Source organism: Ptiloglossa arizonensis, chromosome 5 (genome assembly GCF_051014685.1).
Source record: "Ptiloglossa arizonensis isolate GNS036 chromosome 5, iyPtiAriz1_principal, whole genome shotgun sequence".
Lineage (NCBI taxonomy): Eukaryota > Metazoa > Arthropoda > Insecta > Hymenoptera > Colletidae > Ptiloglossa > Ptiloglossa arizonensis.
Window position 1 is genome coordinate 16,674,380 of NC_135052.1, and position 18,179 is coordinate 16,692,558.

At 39.5% G+C, this 18,179-nt stretch overlaps 1 protein-coding gene across 2 annotated transcripts in view; it reads right to left on the minus strand.

Annotated features, from left to right (window-relative positions):
* Positions 1–10,081: 10,081 nt before the first annotated feature.
* The window catches only part of Carpa (Carbonic anhydrase-related protein A), a 334,325-nt gene continuing 326,227 nt past the window's right edge, over positions 10,082–18,179 (minus strand). The window contains exons 7-10 of one of the 2 annotated variants that reach the window (XM_076312333.1): positions 16,535–16,689; positions 15,634–15,759; positions 13,620–13,668; positions 10,082–13,515 (exon numbers count right to left, since the gene is read on the minus strand). In XM_076312333.1, the coding sequence (XP_076168448.1) occupies positions 13,469–13,515; positions 13,620–13,668; positions 15,634–15,759; positions 16,535–16,689 (377 nt within the window). In that variant the 3' untranslated portion in view covers positions 10,082–13,468. Of the gene's footprint in view, positions 13,534–13,619; positions 13,669–15,633; positions 15,760–16,534; positions 16,690–18,179 lie in introns of both variants that reach the window. The other variant, XM_076312332.1, reaches the window with a different exon arrangement.

Genomic DNA, 18,179 nt, shown 5'->3' on the forward strand with positions numbered 1-18,179 from the left:
ATGTATTTGTGTTTTCTATCGACTTAAAGTCCGCGACGATGGGGTAAAAATAATGCTCAAAGTTGAACGTGGAGAATATATTTAGGAAAAGACACGTAGAACATTACATTTTTACCCAATTGATATAATCGATGAATTTTATAGGCATTGACTAAGGTTTTCAACATTTCAGTTATTGTCAAAATACTGTACGTATCGAGGATCACAGGGAGATGTTTGTTGACATTATTTATGAGCTGTATTAGACCGTACTCGATAAGAATAATAAAATTGTAATTTTGTAATCGTTTATAGTCGTATGACACTTGTATTTATTCGTGCATCGATTTTCCGATTATGTATTTCTTATGTTGTGTTACCAAAGGATCTTGACCAGTACAGTAATAATTGTCGAGCATCGTTTCGAGTACAGGTTCGCAAAGCAGCTCGACACTCTATAGTGTACAATGTGATAACGCGAATACACTATCTCTATTGTAAATTAACGTAATAGAGTCACATTGAGATCGAGGTACGTTGGCAAGGAATACTCGATACGGTGGTAGCATAGGTTATTGGAAGAGTATACCAGTGGTACTGTTCGCGCCAGTAGATAAGAAATGATCGTGTGGTGGGGGTAGTCGATCGGTGACCTTGAGCGTCCAATCGATATGGCTGCTATAATTAAATATATCTAAACCTGCGAGGCAACGATAATAATGGAAATAATTCCAAAAAATGGTAACAACCCACTATTTATTCGTAACATTTTGGGTAGTCGGTGGCCTTGAGCGTCCAATCGATGTGGTTCCTATAATTAAATATATCTAAATTTGCGAGGCAATAATAATAATAGAAATAATTCCAAACAATGATAACAATACACTATTTATTCGTAACATTTTCGATAGTCCATCCGCAACTTCGAGCGTCCAATTTGTCCGATGGCTGTAACTAGATAACTAAATTTAAATTTACCACGCAACGGTAATAAAAATGATTTCTTGAAATAATAATGATAGACGGTTCATTCGCGATACTAGTCCCTCTCCTGTCTCGTTCTTCCTCTCCTCGCGCGAACGGACGAGAAACGAAGACGCGGTGGGGGTAGTAGATCGGTGACCTTGAACGTCCAATATATACGGTTCGAACCGTTCCTGTATTAATTCACCGCGTGAATAGCGACACGGCGTACCTGTCGTGAGTGTGGGTCGCGGTAACTTGTTCCATCGACGTTCCGCGTAGAAAAGGGAAGCATCGGTACACAAGTTTGCCCTCAAAGAACGAAACCGAACAAAGACGTTGCATTCTCTTCCACTTTTCGATACCGCGGCATAATACAGGAACGTGATTTAGATCCTCGGGATCCGCGCGAGGCTGCAATGCCCCGGTGTGTACATCGGGATACCAAATCGTTTCTATTCGACGACGAGGAATCGGCTTACTTGCCACAATGGCTGCCTGGAAAACGATTTCCCAGCAGCCCTGAAAGGACCGTACCTCCATAACAGACTTACCACGTACGAACAATTCGACTCCGAGTTTGAAAAGCTTTGTTCCCCTTTCACGAGCGGCGTTCATTTGATAGCTGTGTCATCGTGAGGACTTCCGTTTGTTCAAAGAACTCCCAACCGACGAGAATTAATTAGTAAATTGCGTCAATTATATCTCTCGCCGGTAAATCGCATTATCCAGCAACGCGAATTATTTTTGGTTTCGATGGAGAAACGGTTGAACAATGAATCGAGGATTTTCCAGTTTTCTCGTTCGAAATTCGTGATTATTGTGGAAAAGTATTTTTCATTTGGAAGAAAAACGAAAAAAAATGAAAATTTCGATTTTGCAAACGGGAGCTTCAAGGTGGGTGAATTTTTGTTCTCTGTGAAATTTTACTTTAGATCTTGGAACAGGAGGTAAGGTTCACCGTATATTGTACAGATATTCGTTTTGAATAGTTATTAAGGAGAGACTGGCTTTGTTAAAATTATATCAACCTTTTGTTACGCGGACGTTATTCAATTTGTTGTCACCGCGAGACTGTCGTACTTATCGATGGAGAATTTATTTTCCGTTCAACGGTGAAATTAATACAATTTGACCTCTGTATTCTAACTGTGTACGATAAATTTATTCGATAAAATTCTATCGTTTCATTAAATTAACGATACCTCGAACGCCATCGAATTCGTTTCCACCCTCAGAATTGTTTTTCTATCGGTAATAGGAAATTAATTAAATCTCCATTCCGCGCGAAGGGACGGTAAAATATTTAAAATAACCGAGAGAACATTCTACGATTTGTTTTCGCAAACAGGATTGTTTCTTTTGGAAAATTAATTATAATACATCCTCCTAACATTGATTAATATTCGAGTGAAATTTAAAAATTATGTCAAACGTGGTATCATTTTTTAAGGCGTCTATTAAAAATAGAATACGTGCAAAGTACTTCTCAATACATATGTTTTAAAGGTAACAATACAAAGATTTATTACCTACTTGCAAAATTTAAATTCAACCTTTGGAGTAGAAAATTTCGAAACGAGGAGTCAAAAATTCTTCAAACGAATATTTCGAGGACTAAACTTTAACTTTTCCATTGGTCGAATAAAATTCTGCAACGATGTAACGTTTAACCAAAACGTGGAGTGCATCGTTACGACAGCTTAACCGCGATGCTCGAACAATATCTAACATCAGTGGGTTTGTTTTATAATCGGTAATGCGCGGGCAACTCCTCCGTATCCGGTTTGCAAATTAAGCGTTATCAAACACTTGCCGCGGCCTTTTTCTACCGTTATCGCTAGAGAGCACGGTGAAATTTAGTGGTCGGTCCAAGAATAGATCGCAAACACGCCACTGCGTGGCCGTGATATTTTAGCGGGACCGTATCCTTGGCGGTATTTTCCGCACAGCAATGAACAAAGGAGCAAAAGTATGGATTGTAAACAAGAAAATGAGCTTAAACAAATTTCAACTATCGAGAAAGAATTGAAAATTAGCTTAGAAAAATTTTAACCTGGAGAAAGGATCTAAAGTGAGGTTAGTAAATTTAAATCGTCGAAGAAAGAATGTAAAGTGAGGTTAGACACATTTAAATCGCCGAGAAAAGTATCCGAAGTGAGGTTAGACAAATTTAAATCGTCGAAAAAGAATCTGAAGTGAGGTTAGACAAATTGAAACTGGCGTAAAAAGGATCTAAAGTAAAATTAGATAAATTTACCTACCATCGTAAAAAGAATTTTCTAACGAAGAATTTCCATCGTTGAAAAAAGAATTGCACCTTCTGTCCGAAGAAGCAAAAAAAGAAAACGAGAAAGAGACAAAATCATTTAATAAACAGACACGGAGTTTCACTTGGACAAAAATAATTAGTATGGTTTCGGGGCAGATCGTTTTACGACGAGCAGGGGGTGGTGATGGTGGTTGCAACGCACGTGTTTCCGTTCTGATTTATGACCGCCAAATTGGCGAACTCTGCTGGAAACGAGCATTACGCGAGGAAAATGTAAATACTTCGATAAGAGATTCTGGAATTTTAACCCCTCGAGTTCGACGCCCATGCAGTTCGACCGAGCTACGAAGCTGCCCCGACGGTTGAAGTTTTGCAGTATATTTTCGCGTTTATGAATCCGACCGGCCAGCTTCTAAAGGCGTTATAACAGGTGTCATATGTAACCTAGATCTTTCAATTTTCCTTCGACGTAACCGGTATCAAAAATTATAACAATAGAACAATAATCATGGCTTATTTAGCATTGTAGAGAGTGGCGACTGGGAAGTAAACGTTGGATAAAGAATAGATCGTGTAAAGAGTAAGACGTAGATAAAAAGTAAATACAGAGCAGGTAGAGAGTAGATCAAAATTAGACAGATGATAGAAGCTGGAGAGTAGAGAGTAGACAGAGAATAGACCCAGAGTAGACACAAAGTAGAGTAACAAGTGAAGAATGTATTAGAAAATATATGTAGTGGAACCTGAAGAATGCAGAGTAGAGAATAGTTGGAGTAAGGTAATGGAAAGTAGAAAATACTAGACAGTAGATGGAAAGTAGAAAATAGTAGATAGTAGGAGTAGATGGAGAATAGAGAATAGTAGAAAGTAGACGGACAATAAAGAACAGTGCAGATACAGTGTAAAGAATATATTAAACGGACAGTGTACACAGCGTTGACAACTCGTATTTCTATTTTTGCGCTTTCGCTTAATTCTGATCGATCTTCTATTTCCAATTGAAGTTATGCACACTCCTTTAGCATACACATTTCCGTCTCGAGCAGTCGTCGATAACGGACGGGTTTAAGTTTTGTGACAAAATCACGGACACCAGCCACCGAGGTATCTCTCAGAATTCAGCCGCGCGTAAAACTTCCATCGCGTTGAAAATCCATCGGCGGAGGACGGAAATCAATTTACAATTTCCCAGATCGACGCGGCGACAAGTTCGAGAGGAGAGTGCTTTATAAAAAATGGCCAACCGCAGAGTCACGAAGAGGCCTCAAAGGGACGGTCGAATGGAAGAGTGCTCGTAGAGGAACGAAACGGATGAAACTTGTTCCCCGGGGAACCAAAATCACATCCTTAATTTCCATAAAGGAGTGCGAAGGGCCTCTTTCCTCTCTCTCTCTCTCTCTCTCTCTCTCTCTCTCTCTCTCTCTCTCTCTCTCTCTCTCTCTCTCTCTCTCTTCAATCGAGTGCACGGCGCTCTTGTTTCCTCTCCTTCTTCATTCTGCGTTCCACTCTCGTCCGCTTCACCCTTAGGTGAGACAGTTTTCTCTCTGTCTTACAGAAGACTTTAAGCTTCGTAAGCATATCTCGTTCATCCTCTTACCTTCTGCGCAACTTCGCCACTCAGCACATCCTCGACCTTCCTCTCTCCGCCACGAAACTCTTTTCCTTCGCTAGACGAGGTCAACGTAATTACTGACGCGAATAGGATCCAGCTTCCCGTTACTTTGAACGTCACGAGCGATACTTGCGCGGTCGACGTATCGATGCACTCTTTCACGGCGTTTGTTGGCCATTTCTTCCAGAGTCGTTTAATGTATCCAAAAAATATGTAAGTAGACAGAAAGTGGATAGAGAATGGATGGTGGAGAATGGATAGAAAGTAGATGACAGAGAATTGATAGAATGTAGACAGTAGAGAATGGATAGAGTAAGGAATCTACTATATAGAGTAGATAGTAGAGGACTGATAGAAAGTAGACAGTAGAGAATGGATAGAGTAGGGAATCTACTATCTAGAGTAGATAGTAGAGGATCGATAGAAAGTAGACAGTAGAGAATGGATAGAGTAGGGAATCTACTATCTAGAGTAGATAGTAGAGGATTGATAGAAAGTAGACAGTAGAGAATGGATATAGTTGGGAATCTATTATCTAGAGTAGATGGTAGAGGATTGATAGAAAGTAGACAGTAGAGAATGGATATAGTTGGGAATCTACTATCTAGAGTAGATAGTAAAGGATTGATAGAAAATAGACAGTAGAGAATGGATAATCTACTATCTAGAGTAGATAGTAGAGGATTGATAGAAAGTATACAGTAGAGTAGGGAAATAGTAGAGAGTAAGGAGTAGATAGAGAGTAGGGAGTAGGGAATAGATTGAAAGTAGAGAGTAGGTAGAGTAGAAAATAAAGAGCAGGGAGTAGATACAGAGTAGGTAGAAAATAGAGAGTAAAGAGTAGGTAGGAAGTAGAGAGTAGAGAGTAGATAGAGAGTAGAAATCACATGCTGATTTTAAGAGCAAATAGCAAAAAACGTAGCTTCAGTTTACTCGCAATAGTCTACCGAGTACACTGCTAGATACGTTAGAATGCAAATTCGATGGTTATCGATAAGATTCAGATTGATATCGTCTGAATAGAAGTCTGTTAATAGAATAATCGAATTCGTCTTCTACGTAGCCGCAGTTCGGACGCGTAGCTAAAATCGAAGTTAACGCGTGCAGCTGGCGAAACATGGCCACGGAGTTGGTTGATGAGGGTTTTTGTCGCGAATGGAGAACTTTGCCCTGGTTAAGAACTCCAGTAGCTGCCCGCTAATAATTTCATTGTAATAAAATAATTACGAGCTACGAAGTTCGAGACGCGCGCTAACATCCCGGTATTATTTGTACCGAGAGAGTGTTATTTGTACCAATACTTCTGATCTTTAACATTTATCGCAGTTCGTAAAATTTTGTGAGTCACGTGGCCTTAAATTATTTTATCCCGTTCAAAATATCAACGTTTCGATCGTATTTAAATTTTGATTGGAATAAAATATTCCCTCGACGTAATGTTTCCGATCGATACGTTGTTCGATGAAAATTTAGATGCTATTTTAGATTCTACTATCGAATCTTTAAAACGTTACACGTTTCTGTTTCTCTGGAAAACGAGTTGGTCGTTTACATTCGAAACAATTCGATCACCGATCTCGTACTGTCACGTTACATGGAACGAGCTGTATATTTTTGGATTAGGAAGTAAAAGGAATGTTTGCGTATGAAAATTTTTGATGATTTTCAAGCATCCTGGTGAAGATTGCTTCGTCAATCTTCGACGGTGTCAGCAAGTTTTTTGAATCTCTTCAATCTCCTAATGTTCTCGTTAGAGATAATTGCTGATAGCATGGAAAACGGAATTGGAGCTTCGACCTAAGGATAGGGAGTTACCGACGTGCTTTTTAAGAATTTTTCCGCCGTGATAGTCACACAATTTGTAGAGACAATTTCTTGCGTCATTTCCATCGGAAGTATTACATTATTTTCTTATTAATAAGAGCGTTGAGACTACTCGAATTTTTCTGTACGTTAAAAACCAGCGGATTAAATTTTTTTTACTCCGAATGCTATGATTTTGAAGTACATTCAAGATCTATTGGAATCAAAATGATTCCAAAGTACCATTTGGTCTTTTGTACATCTTTCTCTATAAACTTTCAAGATCATCTTCAACTTTTTAACGCAAAACTCTACAATTTTGTTTACCTATCGGAGATTAAGATCCAAGAAATTAAAATTGGTCTTGAAAATTTATATAAAAAAAAGATACAGAAAAACTTAAAGTTCATCGCTTCGAAATTGCATCGTCCCTGTCAACAAAAATTTTGGATTCAGTTTAAGTTACTAAAAAAAGTTTCTCGAGTCAAATGATCCACCCTGTATATTACTGCTGTATCCTTCAAGGTTCAGCTCCTTCAAGCGTGTCGAAAAAATGTTTCGTCAGTCCAAGTTACGAGAAACAAGTTGATCGAGTCAAACGGTCCACCTTTCGTATCACCCTTGAAGAAAGCCCCTACCCCCTTGGGATAAACATTTCTGTTCACGAAACAGCCTGTTACATAGCCCGAATCGTCGATGAGTTCGTTCAGCCCCGAAAACTCGAGCAGTTTCAAAATTCGCGTCACTCATAACCCAGACCCGATATAACGGTGAACTGTCGTCCTTAGCGAAACAGGAAGTCAATCGACATTAAAGCGGCCGTATAAACGTCCCTGTCGCGATAAATGGTCCTGGAAGCGGCATGGAACGACGACATCGCTCGTTGCGTCAACGTCTACGCCGTACGGCGGTGTTTACTCGACAGCCGTGACAAACGAAACAGCCAAATATTCAATTTCCGTGGCTGCTCGGGGACGAATCCGTGGAGAACAGCGAAACGTCAGACAAACTCGACGGACTTATCGGTACGCGGGCCACCGTTGTCTGACGCGGTGTATTAAACCGTGTGCTCGAAACCGTAGCGGCTTCGATCGCTCGAAGCCGATTCAATCGCGACGTTTTATCTTGCCTGTCAATTAGCCGTTCCCGGTTCCCGGCTAATTGTTCCGTCCAGAAACGCATCGACTGTTCCTCCAATCCCCCCCGAACTATGCGAGAGAATTTGCTTTCTCGCGTTTCCAGCCGGCGCGATAAGCTCGTGTTTGTTTCGGGTCTCGATTGCTCGAGGCTCGTTGACGCTCGTTGCGCAAACTTGGCGTAGATGGGACGCTTTGTCGAGACACGGGAGCACGTTGGACTTTATTTTTAACAGGGATTCGGTGTTTGCTGTAACGTCGTAACGGGTTTGGAATTATGGGAAATATTTTTAAGATTCTTTTCAATTTCGACCGTATACGGTGGTTATACTACGTGTCCGGTCATAGACGGGTCGTACTAGTCGAGCACTGTAGAATTCAGACAGCTACCACTTTGTTAATACTGAACCCAGACTATTGTTACAATAATCAAATTAAAGTTCAATCCTTCCACTTTTTTTCCATTATGGTCTATTGGGTTGTGGTCGATACATAAGTAAGGAAATCGCCACTTGAAGAGGGGGTTGTCAAATTCTAACAGTTGTTTGCTTTCGAGGTAGCGTTTGGACTATAAAAAATTCGATACATCGAAATCGCGGTGGTATGATTAGACAATTGGACATAAAGAAGAGATTTGGTCAATTATTGGTCGGATTGTCGCATAGCGCAGTCATTTGCCTTTCGAGTAAGCGCAAGAGCGATAAAGTGAGGCGAGTTTTAACGCAGTTATAACCATTCAACGAGGCCTTTGCTTTTTCAATCCTCGTCTTTCCTTCGTTACTTGAGGTCGAGTAGAATTGCCTCGTCTATGGTCAGATAAGTAATATAACTCCGCCAATGGTCAGACAAGTAGAATGACCGTCACGGCTAGACAAGTAATATAACTCCGCCAGTGGTCAGACAAGTAGAATGATCGTCATGGCCAGACAAGTAGAATGCCTCCAATGGCCAGACAAGTAGAATGACCGCAATGGTCAGACAAGTAGTATAATCCACCTATTGTCAGACAAGTAGCATTATCCCGCATATGGTTAGACAAGTAGCATTATCCCGTCTATGGCCAGACAAGTAGTATTACTGTCCATGATCAGACAAGAAATACTACTGTCCATGGCCAGACAAGTAGTGTTATCCCGTCTGTGGTCAGACACGTAGTATTACCTTGTTAATTGTCAGACAAGTAGTATCATCCCGTCTACAGTCAGACGAGTAGCTTGCGCTACTACAATGGTTATAACATCGTTAAAAATCATCGCATTTTAATGCTCCCGCGCTCGTTTCAAAGGCAAATGGCTGCGCTAACCGAAAATCTAACCAATAATTTACCAACTGTTTCTTTAATTATTACAGCGCCGATAGGCGCGAAATGTTCGGATTAGATATTGGGAAAATGAAATTCACTTACCTTGATCCCGGCGGGAGCGTCATCGAAAGTTGCCGCGACGAGGGGGATAATTAATGAAGGATGAGACGGACGCGGTCTCAGGACGAAGCTCGAACTTTGGTCGTCGTTCGACCCAATTTCGTCCGGACAATTTGTCAATGTACTCGGATTTTTCGATCACGGTTGGCCGATCGCTCGTCCCGCGGGCTTCGTCCTCGATAAAGGAGCTCCTGGGGTCGTCTGTTTCTTCGAATAATTATTTAAACGTCGCCCGGGCCGATCGAGCTCATAAATATCGCGACATCGCGCGTCCATTCTCCAAAATTGCGTCTCCAGAGCGTCACGATCCTTAATATCGAATACAGACAACAAAATAAATTGAAAGTTGCGAAAGCAACCGTCGAAAAAAAAAAAATTGAAAATTCAATAAACAGCTCTTTTTAACCGTTTGAAATAACATTTACAAAATGAATTTACCGTTGGTTCTATCGCGTGTTATATTATATCAATATTTCGATGATAGATTCGTTTCACTTCGTCTTTCGTTTCGTTAATCGCAGAATTCGATACGGCGACGATTGCGGATAAAATTCTTAAAATAGCTTTCGAGATATTCACCCGGTGAAAAAATTAAATTTTTTCCTCCGAAGATTATACATTTTTTGCAAGAGCGCGATTGTTGAAAGAGCACTGAAAATTCCATTTAAAATCTCACGAATTGAAAACGATCGTGTAATAGAATAAATCGTTGCGGTTGTTTTTTTTAACTCGGATTCGATTCTCCGATTCTTCTGTCCGAATGAATAATAGTAACGATGGAAGGTTAGCAGTGTCGAACGATTATTCGAAGAAACGTCACCGTCGGAACATCGGTACAAGAATGAACAAACACGTAAACACGATTGTTGTACAATATAACGTTGCGTTTATTATTATCGTTACTCATTAACCACAATTGTTAAACGTTCACTTTCGTATAATACAACGTTAGTCTCTATACACACTCTGCTCTTTTCTCCCTAAATGTCCTCTTAAATCTGCTTAAAGTCTAGTCGGTAGTAGTTCCGTACGGTTTGTTTAGTGTCTGTGTTTATATACAAAAGCGCTGGATTATTCGTCCATCGGCTAAGCTACGAACAACCCAATATTTTCGCGATCGGTTGGTCTAGCACACGATTTTATTCTATTCTTTCGCCTCGACGACCTCCTCCCCACCATTATCTCGGGCATTCCCTAAACATCGAGCTATTTCTCATCAAATCGCTCGTTCCGCCTAGGGAATTGTTCGTGGAATTCGACTGTCTTTCTCTAACCTCTACTTCACCGTTCTTTTTATTATTATTTTTTTCTTTTTACCTCTGCACGTTTCTTTCCATTTTTTTTAGCGCCTCGTTTACGTATATTGGCTACAAAATAATTGACAAAAATCTGTCAAGTAATTCGACAATTTACCCCCTCGTTTCTGACGCCCGTGTCCTTTCGAGGTACACGCAAGGGTTGCGTTACAATTTTTCGTGGAAGCGGAACGAGCGTGATTTCGTCGCTACTGGCGACAGGCACACGAGTTCTTTTTTTTCCTTCTTCTTTCGGCTACCCGAGTGGAACGAACGATTGCAATTATTAAAAATCAAATGGTTTCTCGGTGAATTCGTTCGCGAATGCGATCTTCGTGCACGTGGCGCGATAGATACTGACTTATTTGGAGCGCCGCGACAATGGGGGTCGTAATATGTGGAACGATTTCAGCGAAGCCGATTCTTCGCGAGAAAGCGAACAGAATGTACGGAATGCAAATTTTTCGAACGAGGTCTCGTTTTCGAGAGAGACGACTTTGAACTTAATTGGTGCGCGCTCTGGATTTCATCTTTGCCCGGGACGTAAAGTACAATTTGGATGGATTTTTTTCCTATTATGTCGATTCTCCAATCGTCGAATGTACAGTCGAATTGTGAACAAATGTTAACGTAATTTATGTTTTAGATTTTAATTACGAAACGATAGTTGATGTTCTTTCTGGAAAAGTAATGTTTTTGGATACAAATTGCCAGTGATGTGTAAATTCTGAGAATCGAGAATATTCTCAAGGATGATAATTTGTACAAAAATATTTGCAATGAAAAATAGATCAACGTCTCGTGAAATCGAGATTTCTTCGGTTAGATAAATTATCGTTATTCAAAATCAATTCGTTCGAGCCACTTGCACAGTGTATACGTAAAACAACGAATTCACCGATAGCTGTGGTGTTTGTGTATTATTTAACGCGTTAACAGCAAATGGAAATTATTGTGAACTACTTTACAACATTGTGGTTTGTAACTTCGAAGTTAAAAATTCGGTTTCTTACAATTGTTTGCTGTAATGGAATTTCATTTTTGATACTTTTCATTTTCTTTGAAAGAATTAATTTTTGTATTTACCCATGCGTCGATAAAATCCAATGATAGGTTTTGTAATTCGTACCAATTTACAAGAGACATATTTAACCCTTTGCGTGTTTATCGATTTTTTCAAGTATCTTCTATGGGTCGATTAAACACAAATTTTCAAACGTTTAAAAAATGAAAGACTAAAATCTAAAATTGCTCTACTTATCGACTAAAGAAGGTACTAATAAATGTTGTTGGTATTTCAGACGATTAGATCACAAAAACATTTTGACTCTAATTTTGCCAAGATCGTGACAATTAAACAGACGGTCATGTGTTTCCGCCTTCCCGAGAAAAACATAAAGATTACGTACCAATTTCAAATCCCAGGTGGGAAATGAGAAACCATTTATTATCACGGCAGTTGCGAAAGAAAAGCACGCTTCCATTGAGGTAATTGTTTAAAAAGGAAAAAAGAACACGCCCATTTTTAGCCTGTTTATCGGGCGAGACGTCTATTAACGCTTTTTCGCTTCTTAATTTATTCGTCCAAAGATGTCTATCATCCTGTCGTTATATTCTTATTGGTATACATTATGTTTTATTGGTTTTATTATACACTAAATTTCCCGTTGCACGGGACACAATAATTTCTCCTTATTCGTCCTTAGAACGTCAACAGGCCAAAATGCGCAAAAAAGCAAATTTTACCTGTAAAAAAATATATTCAAACATACATTTGAACGCTTACCCGAAGGACATGTTTCTTTCAAATTTTTTAATCGAGGGATTTTTATCGTAAATATTTTTAATAAAATTTCTCTGCTCTCGAACCTCTCGATAATTAAATATTTCTTACGGAGCGAATTCATTGGTAACTTTCCCTTCAATTTTTCAAAAACGTAACTCGGTCGATACAATTACACAATTACTACACAACTTACTCATGTTTCTTCTTACCAAGATACATTTATCCACCGTATTAATTCTTAGACGCACATACGGTATTATTCGAAAAATGTCAACGAGCCAAAATGCGTAAAAAATCAAATTTTACTCGTAATAAAGAAGCTGTAAATATTTTAATCCAAATTCCTCTGTTTTCGAAGCTCCCAATAACGAAACAAGTCTTTTCAAGGGTAATTTTCTCTTGGAACATTTCTTCTGAAAATGTGACTCGATTCAACGCGCACGGTGACAATTCGAAGCAAAGGGTTAAATATATAATGACACGTGTCGTGGACGTCTACGAAGGTTCAATCGGGGCTGTTTCGTTTCCCCGGCAGAAACGACGGGAACGATTTTCGAAATGGTGCGGGAAATACAAATTCCCTGGGAATACACTTATCATCGGCGTAACAGTCGTCGGCTGGTCGGCGATGGTCGAGGGGAAACGACGTGAGGACCCGTGGCTGTGCCAGCTCGTGAATCTTCATCGCCTCGCGACGAGACGAAACGCAAATCGGTATCTTATCGATACGCGGAAAAAGCTCTGTCGATTAATCTCTGTGATAATTAACGCGTGTCTGTGTTATCTCTGTCGCGAGACTGGCTCGTTTCGTTTCGACTACGAGCTACCGAATCTTTTCATATTGTGTATTTATGTGTGTGTACGCGTGTATGAGTGTACGTGTGTTTGTGTGTGTTATTTTTTTAAATATTTCTTTCTCTGTTTATCAAACGTCGAGCAAGGGCATCAAAAATTATTTCGAAGCGATCTCGAGCCATTGCTCAATTTCTCTCTCTCTCTCTCTCTCTCTCTCTCTGTTATTCTCATTTTCACTCTCACTCCATCTAAAGTGTCTGCCATTGGACGAATCGAGTTCCCTGAACCGTGACCCTTCTCGTTATAAGCCTATTTTGACCTCGTGTTCGTTTGTCCCTTAGGAGATGATCGGCACCGTTCGTTTAGAAAAGAAACGTCTGCTCTCGTGGCCGAGCGACGACGATTCAGACGATGTTGTGCGATAGGGAGCCATCGTCCTGCCACTTGTTGGCTGGAAAGAAAAAGTCATCTTTTCAAATTCTCATCGAGACGATCCCTTCGCGAAGTGGTAAGAAGTTTAGGGGATCCCGGAGCCTGGATAATGGCCTGGGTTACCTCTATAGTGCTTGTCCTGCGCCATCGATGGACACTTCGCATCCGGCCGCTGTTTAGAGAAACATAAAAGGTAGTTCTGATTAATCGTACGTGTGGGAGAAGTCACTCGATGGTCGATTAACCCTCTACAAGTGGAATCGCTCGAATTGGCACGGAAAATATTGTCTATAATTTATGGAGTCGTAATAGCGAGTAAAAATAATTTTAAAAGCGATGGGTCTACAATAGTTCGTTCTGAAACGATTGCTCTTCTGCAGTATCATGATGGTTACGTTTGGATTAGGTAGAAAATATTGTCTATAATTTATGGAGTCGAAATAGCGAGTAAAAATAATTTTAAAAGCGAGTGGTCTACATTTGAATTAGGTAGAAAATATTATCTGTAATTTATCGAGTCGTAATAGTGAGTAAAAATAATTTTAGTACCGATAGATCTACGATTATCTGTTCAAAAAGCGACTGTTATTCTCCAACACCATGGTGGTTAGATTTGGGTCTGGATTAGATCCATCGTTTATGGGTCACAGCGAACAATTTATGATTACGAAGGTGTGTTAAAACGAGAATCGATCTATACTTCAATAAGTATTAAGACATCCTGTATTTTTCGTACAAAAGGAATGAAAATTATTTCGAGATAAGTTTCAATTGTATACAAAGAAGTTTGAGAGCAAAGTATGAAACGAAATGAACAATATGTTAATCTGAAGAATTTCCAAGCACAAAATATTAAGAAACATACGAAAAGATTAAATTAGAAAATCTCTTGCGAGATTTCTCCTTCAAATAAATTGTTTATCTCGTCACGTTCGCATGAATTTTCCTTCTGTCTCTATTCTACGCATCTGTGATCGTGGAACCCTCGTGAGAGAGTCTCGAAAATTTTCTCCAGACATTAGGTTTCTTAATATTTTCGTCAAGTTCGTCGCATAGCTTAATAGGTAACTGCAGTTTATTGCAGCCGGTTTCTTTGTATATATGTATCTTAATGCACGCTTTTCGTTCATGGTTCTCTAGAAAAAAAAAAAAAAAGAAAAACACTCCGCATACCGTCCATGCACAAGGCGAGTCACGCAACTGGAACGAATCCTATTTAGTTGAAGGCGTCGGGAAAAAGTTGGTTCGGTGCAACAAAGTCTATCTTCCAGCGATCTCGCTTCTTTTTTCGTAAATGCAACGATGCGCGTGCAAAGTGCAGCTGCACTTTTGTTCGAAGGGAACTACGTAAATTGTTTTTCAAGAACACAGAGTCTTCTGAACATTCTATACCGTGAAGACGTTTTTGTGCAGCCGTGTCTACCGGCTGTGGGCAAAAAGATTGTAAGAAAAGTGTAATTGCACTTTGCCAAGCGAAAATGTTGCACTTACGAATCAAGCGCTGAATCTCCTCGGAACGTTTTACACATCTTCCTGCTACTTTTTCATCATCCGAGTAAACAAGAAATGATTCACCCTGTGCATTAAAAAAAAAAAAGAAAACGAAGTAGAACCATTTCAATTCGAACACTACTAACGGAATATGACGAAGTTTTTAAATTTGATTCAACAAGAATTTAACACGGTTAAAAAATGTATCATCTAGTGACTTTCGTGCAAAAATATGCAAATTCATTTATAAAAGAAAAGTCTTTACTCATCTTCGTAATGTCAAAAACATTTCTATTTCTGTAATCATTTTGCAAATCCCTTGTACGTAATTTTAGTTCTATATTGTAAAATATTACTGGTAAAATTTACCTCTACGACAATAAATTTCCAGCAGGTAATAATTAAATTCAAACGGTCGAAAATCTGTGAAAAGACAACGAACGTCTTGCAGAGGGTTAATCTCGAGTGAATTTTGCGCAAATTCATTAAACGTGAAATTAATTTTTCATTCGAACAGTAACGTTCACAGAAATACACTTAAACGGGCGCGTGTCGCGCTAAGGTAAGAATTCACGCTGCTAATCGCATTAGTTGAGGAAAAATTAGTGTGCCCAGAAACGTAGGAGGGAACAGAGGGGCAATTCACCTTGTGAAAATCGATGTTTGTCCGTATAGTCCTGTAATGAAGATCCTGCAGCGGCCTCGAATTGTTTCCCAAGGGTGCCTTCGGAGTGCTTGCCGGACCTTGCATTAGTTTCCTTAGTGCGTAAAGCTGGAAATGGGATTAGGATTACATTGTAACGATGCCGTTCCCTCGTTCAATATTTAACCATAAAGTAGACCTTGTTAAGTAATGGCGCGGAGGCAAATACAAGAATAGCTTGGCAGGTAACCGAATTTCCAAATAATATACTTAATGTATCAATGCACTTTAGAAGTTTCGTAGAAACCGACGGCGTAAATTCGTTATCATCTTGGAGTCGACTTCGCGACGTTAACAATTTATTTGCCAAACTTGTGCGCAAGTCGGAACATTATTTATATCGTTACATCGAACTCCCGATCGAAGATTTCAAATTTCGATCAATCGTGTTCAATTACTCCTTTTGTTCTCCAATATTAAATAATTCAAAATTTCTATTCACCGAGTAATTGAAATACCGTATTGTTCAGTTAGTCGACAAGAACGATTAGGAATATTTATTTTACTCGACATTAACTTTCGGATTAAGTCAGACACTATTGTCACGAATAGATGGTGAAGAGGATAATTTTTATCATTTTTTATATCGATTCTAAATACTTTCACGAGCGATCGTATAAATTTTGTTAGATTTTTGGTAGGGTTCTAGATCCGTTTGGTGTTTCGGAGCGTTCCCAACGCATCGTTCTACGCGCGTTACGTGCAGACTATAGAAGCTTGTATCGTATGGATGGGGAAGCGAGAGGATCGACAAATTGACCGGGACAGGGTGACGCGAAAAAGGTAATAAAAGCCCGAGGGGTCTGAATAATAAATTGACGAGCTGGAAGGAGTTAGCACTTACTTCTCGCGCGGTAACGTAGATGGGTTTGTTGAGGATCAACCATACTGCCGTTTCCCAACAACCGGGGTGAGTCGTGCTACCCTCGTAAGTCATGTAACCGGTCGTGTCTGGAAGGAGACTCTTCAGCGATAAATGATTGACGGCTACTGCATCACCTGCACCGAAAGAAACAATTTCTTTTTATTCGAACGACACGTTTACAACGCAATACAATTAATAGCCAAAGAAAAATAAAGAAAAATACATTAAACTTTTTTTCAGTTTTTTTTTATTACAAGAATTTCGTTTGCAATTTCTTTTTACAAATTAACCAGTAAATACGACAAATGTATAATAAATTGAATTTAAAGAAGACGACACCTTCTGCTATCCCTCCTCATAGAATATTGACATTTCGATATCGCATACTCGGATCCAGAGATGGATAAAATTTCATTCGAATAAATTCAACGTACAGCGATTCATCCGTGCTCTTTTTTCTTCCTTAATTCCTAACACACTTCGTTTTATAATTCAAAGTCGAATTCTTATTCAACGAGTAACTTAGAAACGATGCATCCGTCATTCGTTACGCGAAATGTTCATCCGGATACGTATCGAGTTAAATATATTTACAAAATATTAATTTTACATACTCACAAATATGAGTGTATATTGATAAAAATATACAAGCGTACGTACAATAAAATTGTACCGATGATTAAAATTTCAGGTTTGAAGATTCAATACCGAGTAGACTTCTCCGCGAACCAACCAAGACGTTTTTGTTTCTCTCGAAGATCCATTGCACCGGTTTTAAATAAACAACACTCGAGCACCGCTTCGATTGAAATTCGCGAGAATATATTTAACTCGATCCCACTCGCTGTTCGTTGCGCTCCATAACCGGAGCGCATTGAAAAAAAAAAGAAAAAAAAATAGAGAGGGCGAGAGAGACGGATCCTTTAGATTCGAAGTTATTTGCATGTTAAACGATCAAAATCCGGCGCGTCCCCTTATTCCAGCAGTGGAACGTTGCGTTGCATATTCAGGGACGTTATTTCGAACGCGACAAAATTACTCGATATTCGTCCGGGATACTCTTTGAACTTCGAGTCGCGAAACAGGCAGCCTGGAAAAACGAGGATGAGCCGGGGACCTCGGGTGTGATTGGGGGAGTGTAGAAAGGAAGTCAGGGTTGCAAAAGGTGGTGACGCGCAATCATTGGAGCTGTACAAATATACGTAACACGCAGCCTTGGAAAGTTTTCTCGTTGCTCTGCGTTGTATCGGCTCGGTTCGAAATTTGATCATCGTTGCGTTACACGACGCGTTGTAACGCTCGTGATCTTCGCGCGACTGTTTCACGCGCGTGCAATTATCGCGAGTATCGATTGGAACGAAAATTTTGACACTTCACGGGTGGTTTCAGGACCAAAAAATATCATGTTTCTACGAAAGTGAAGAGTATTGGACCGAAGGTTGAAAAATGAGAACTTCTTATTTTGAGTTTCAAATTGCCTTTGTTTCTTCGAAAATAATTTTCCTAAATTTTTATGCATTTTATTGACCGGGGATCTTCCAGTGGTTTTATACTGTTTTAGTTTTATACTTGGAAATCTGTTTTTTTTTCGAAGGTTTTGAAAATATTTTTCGTCGTTCGACGA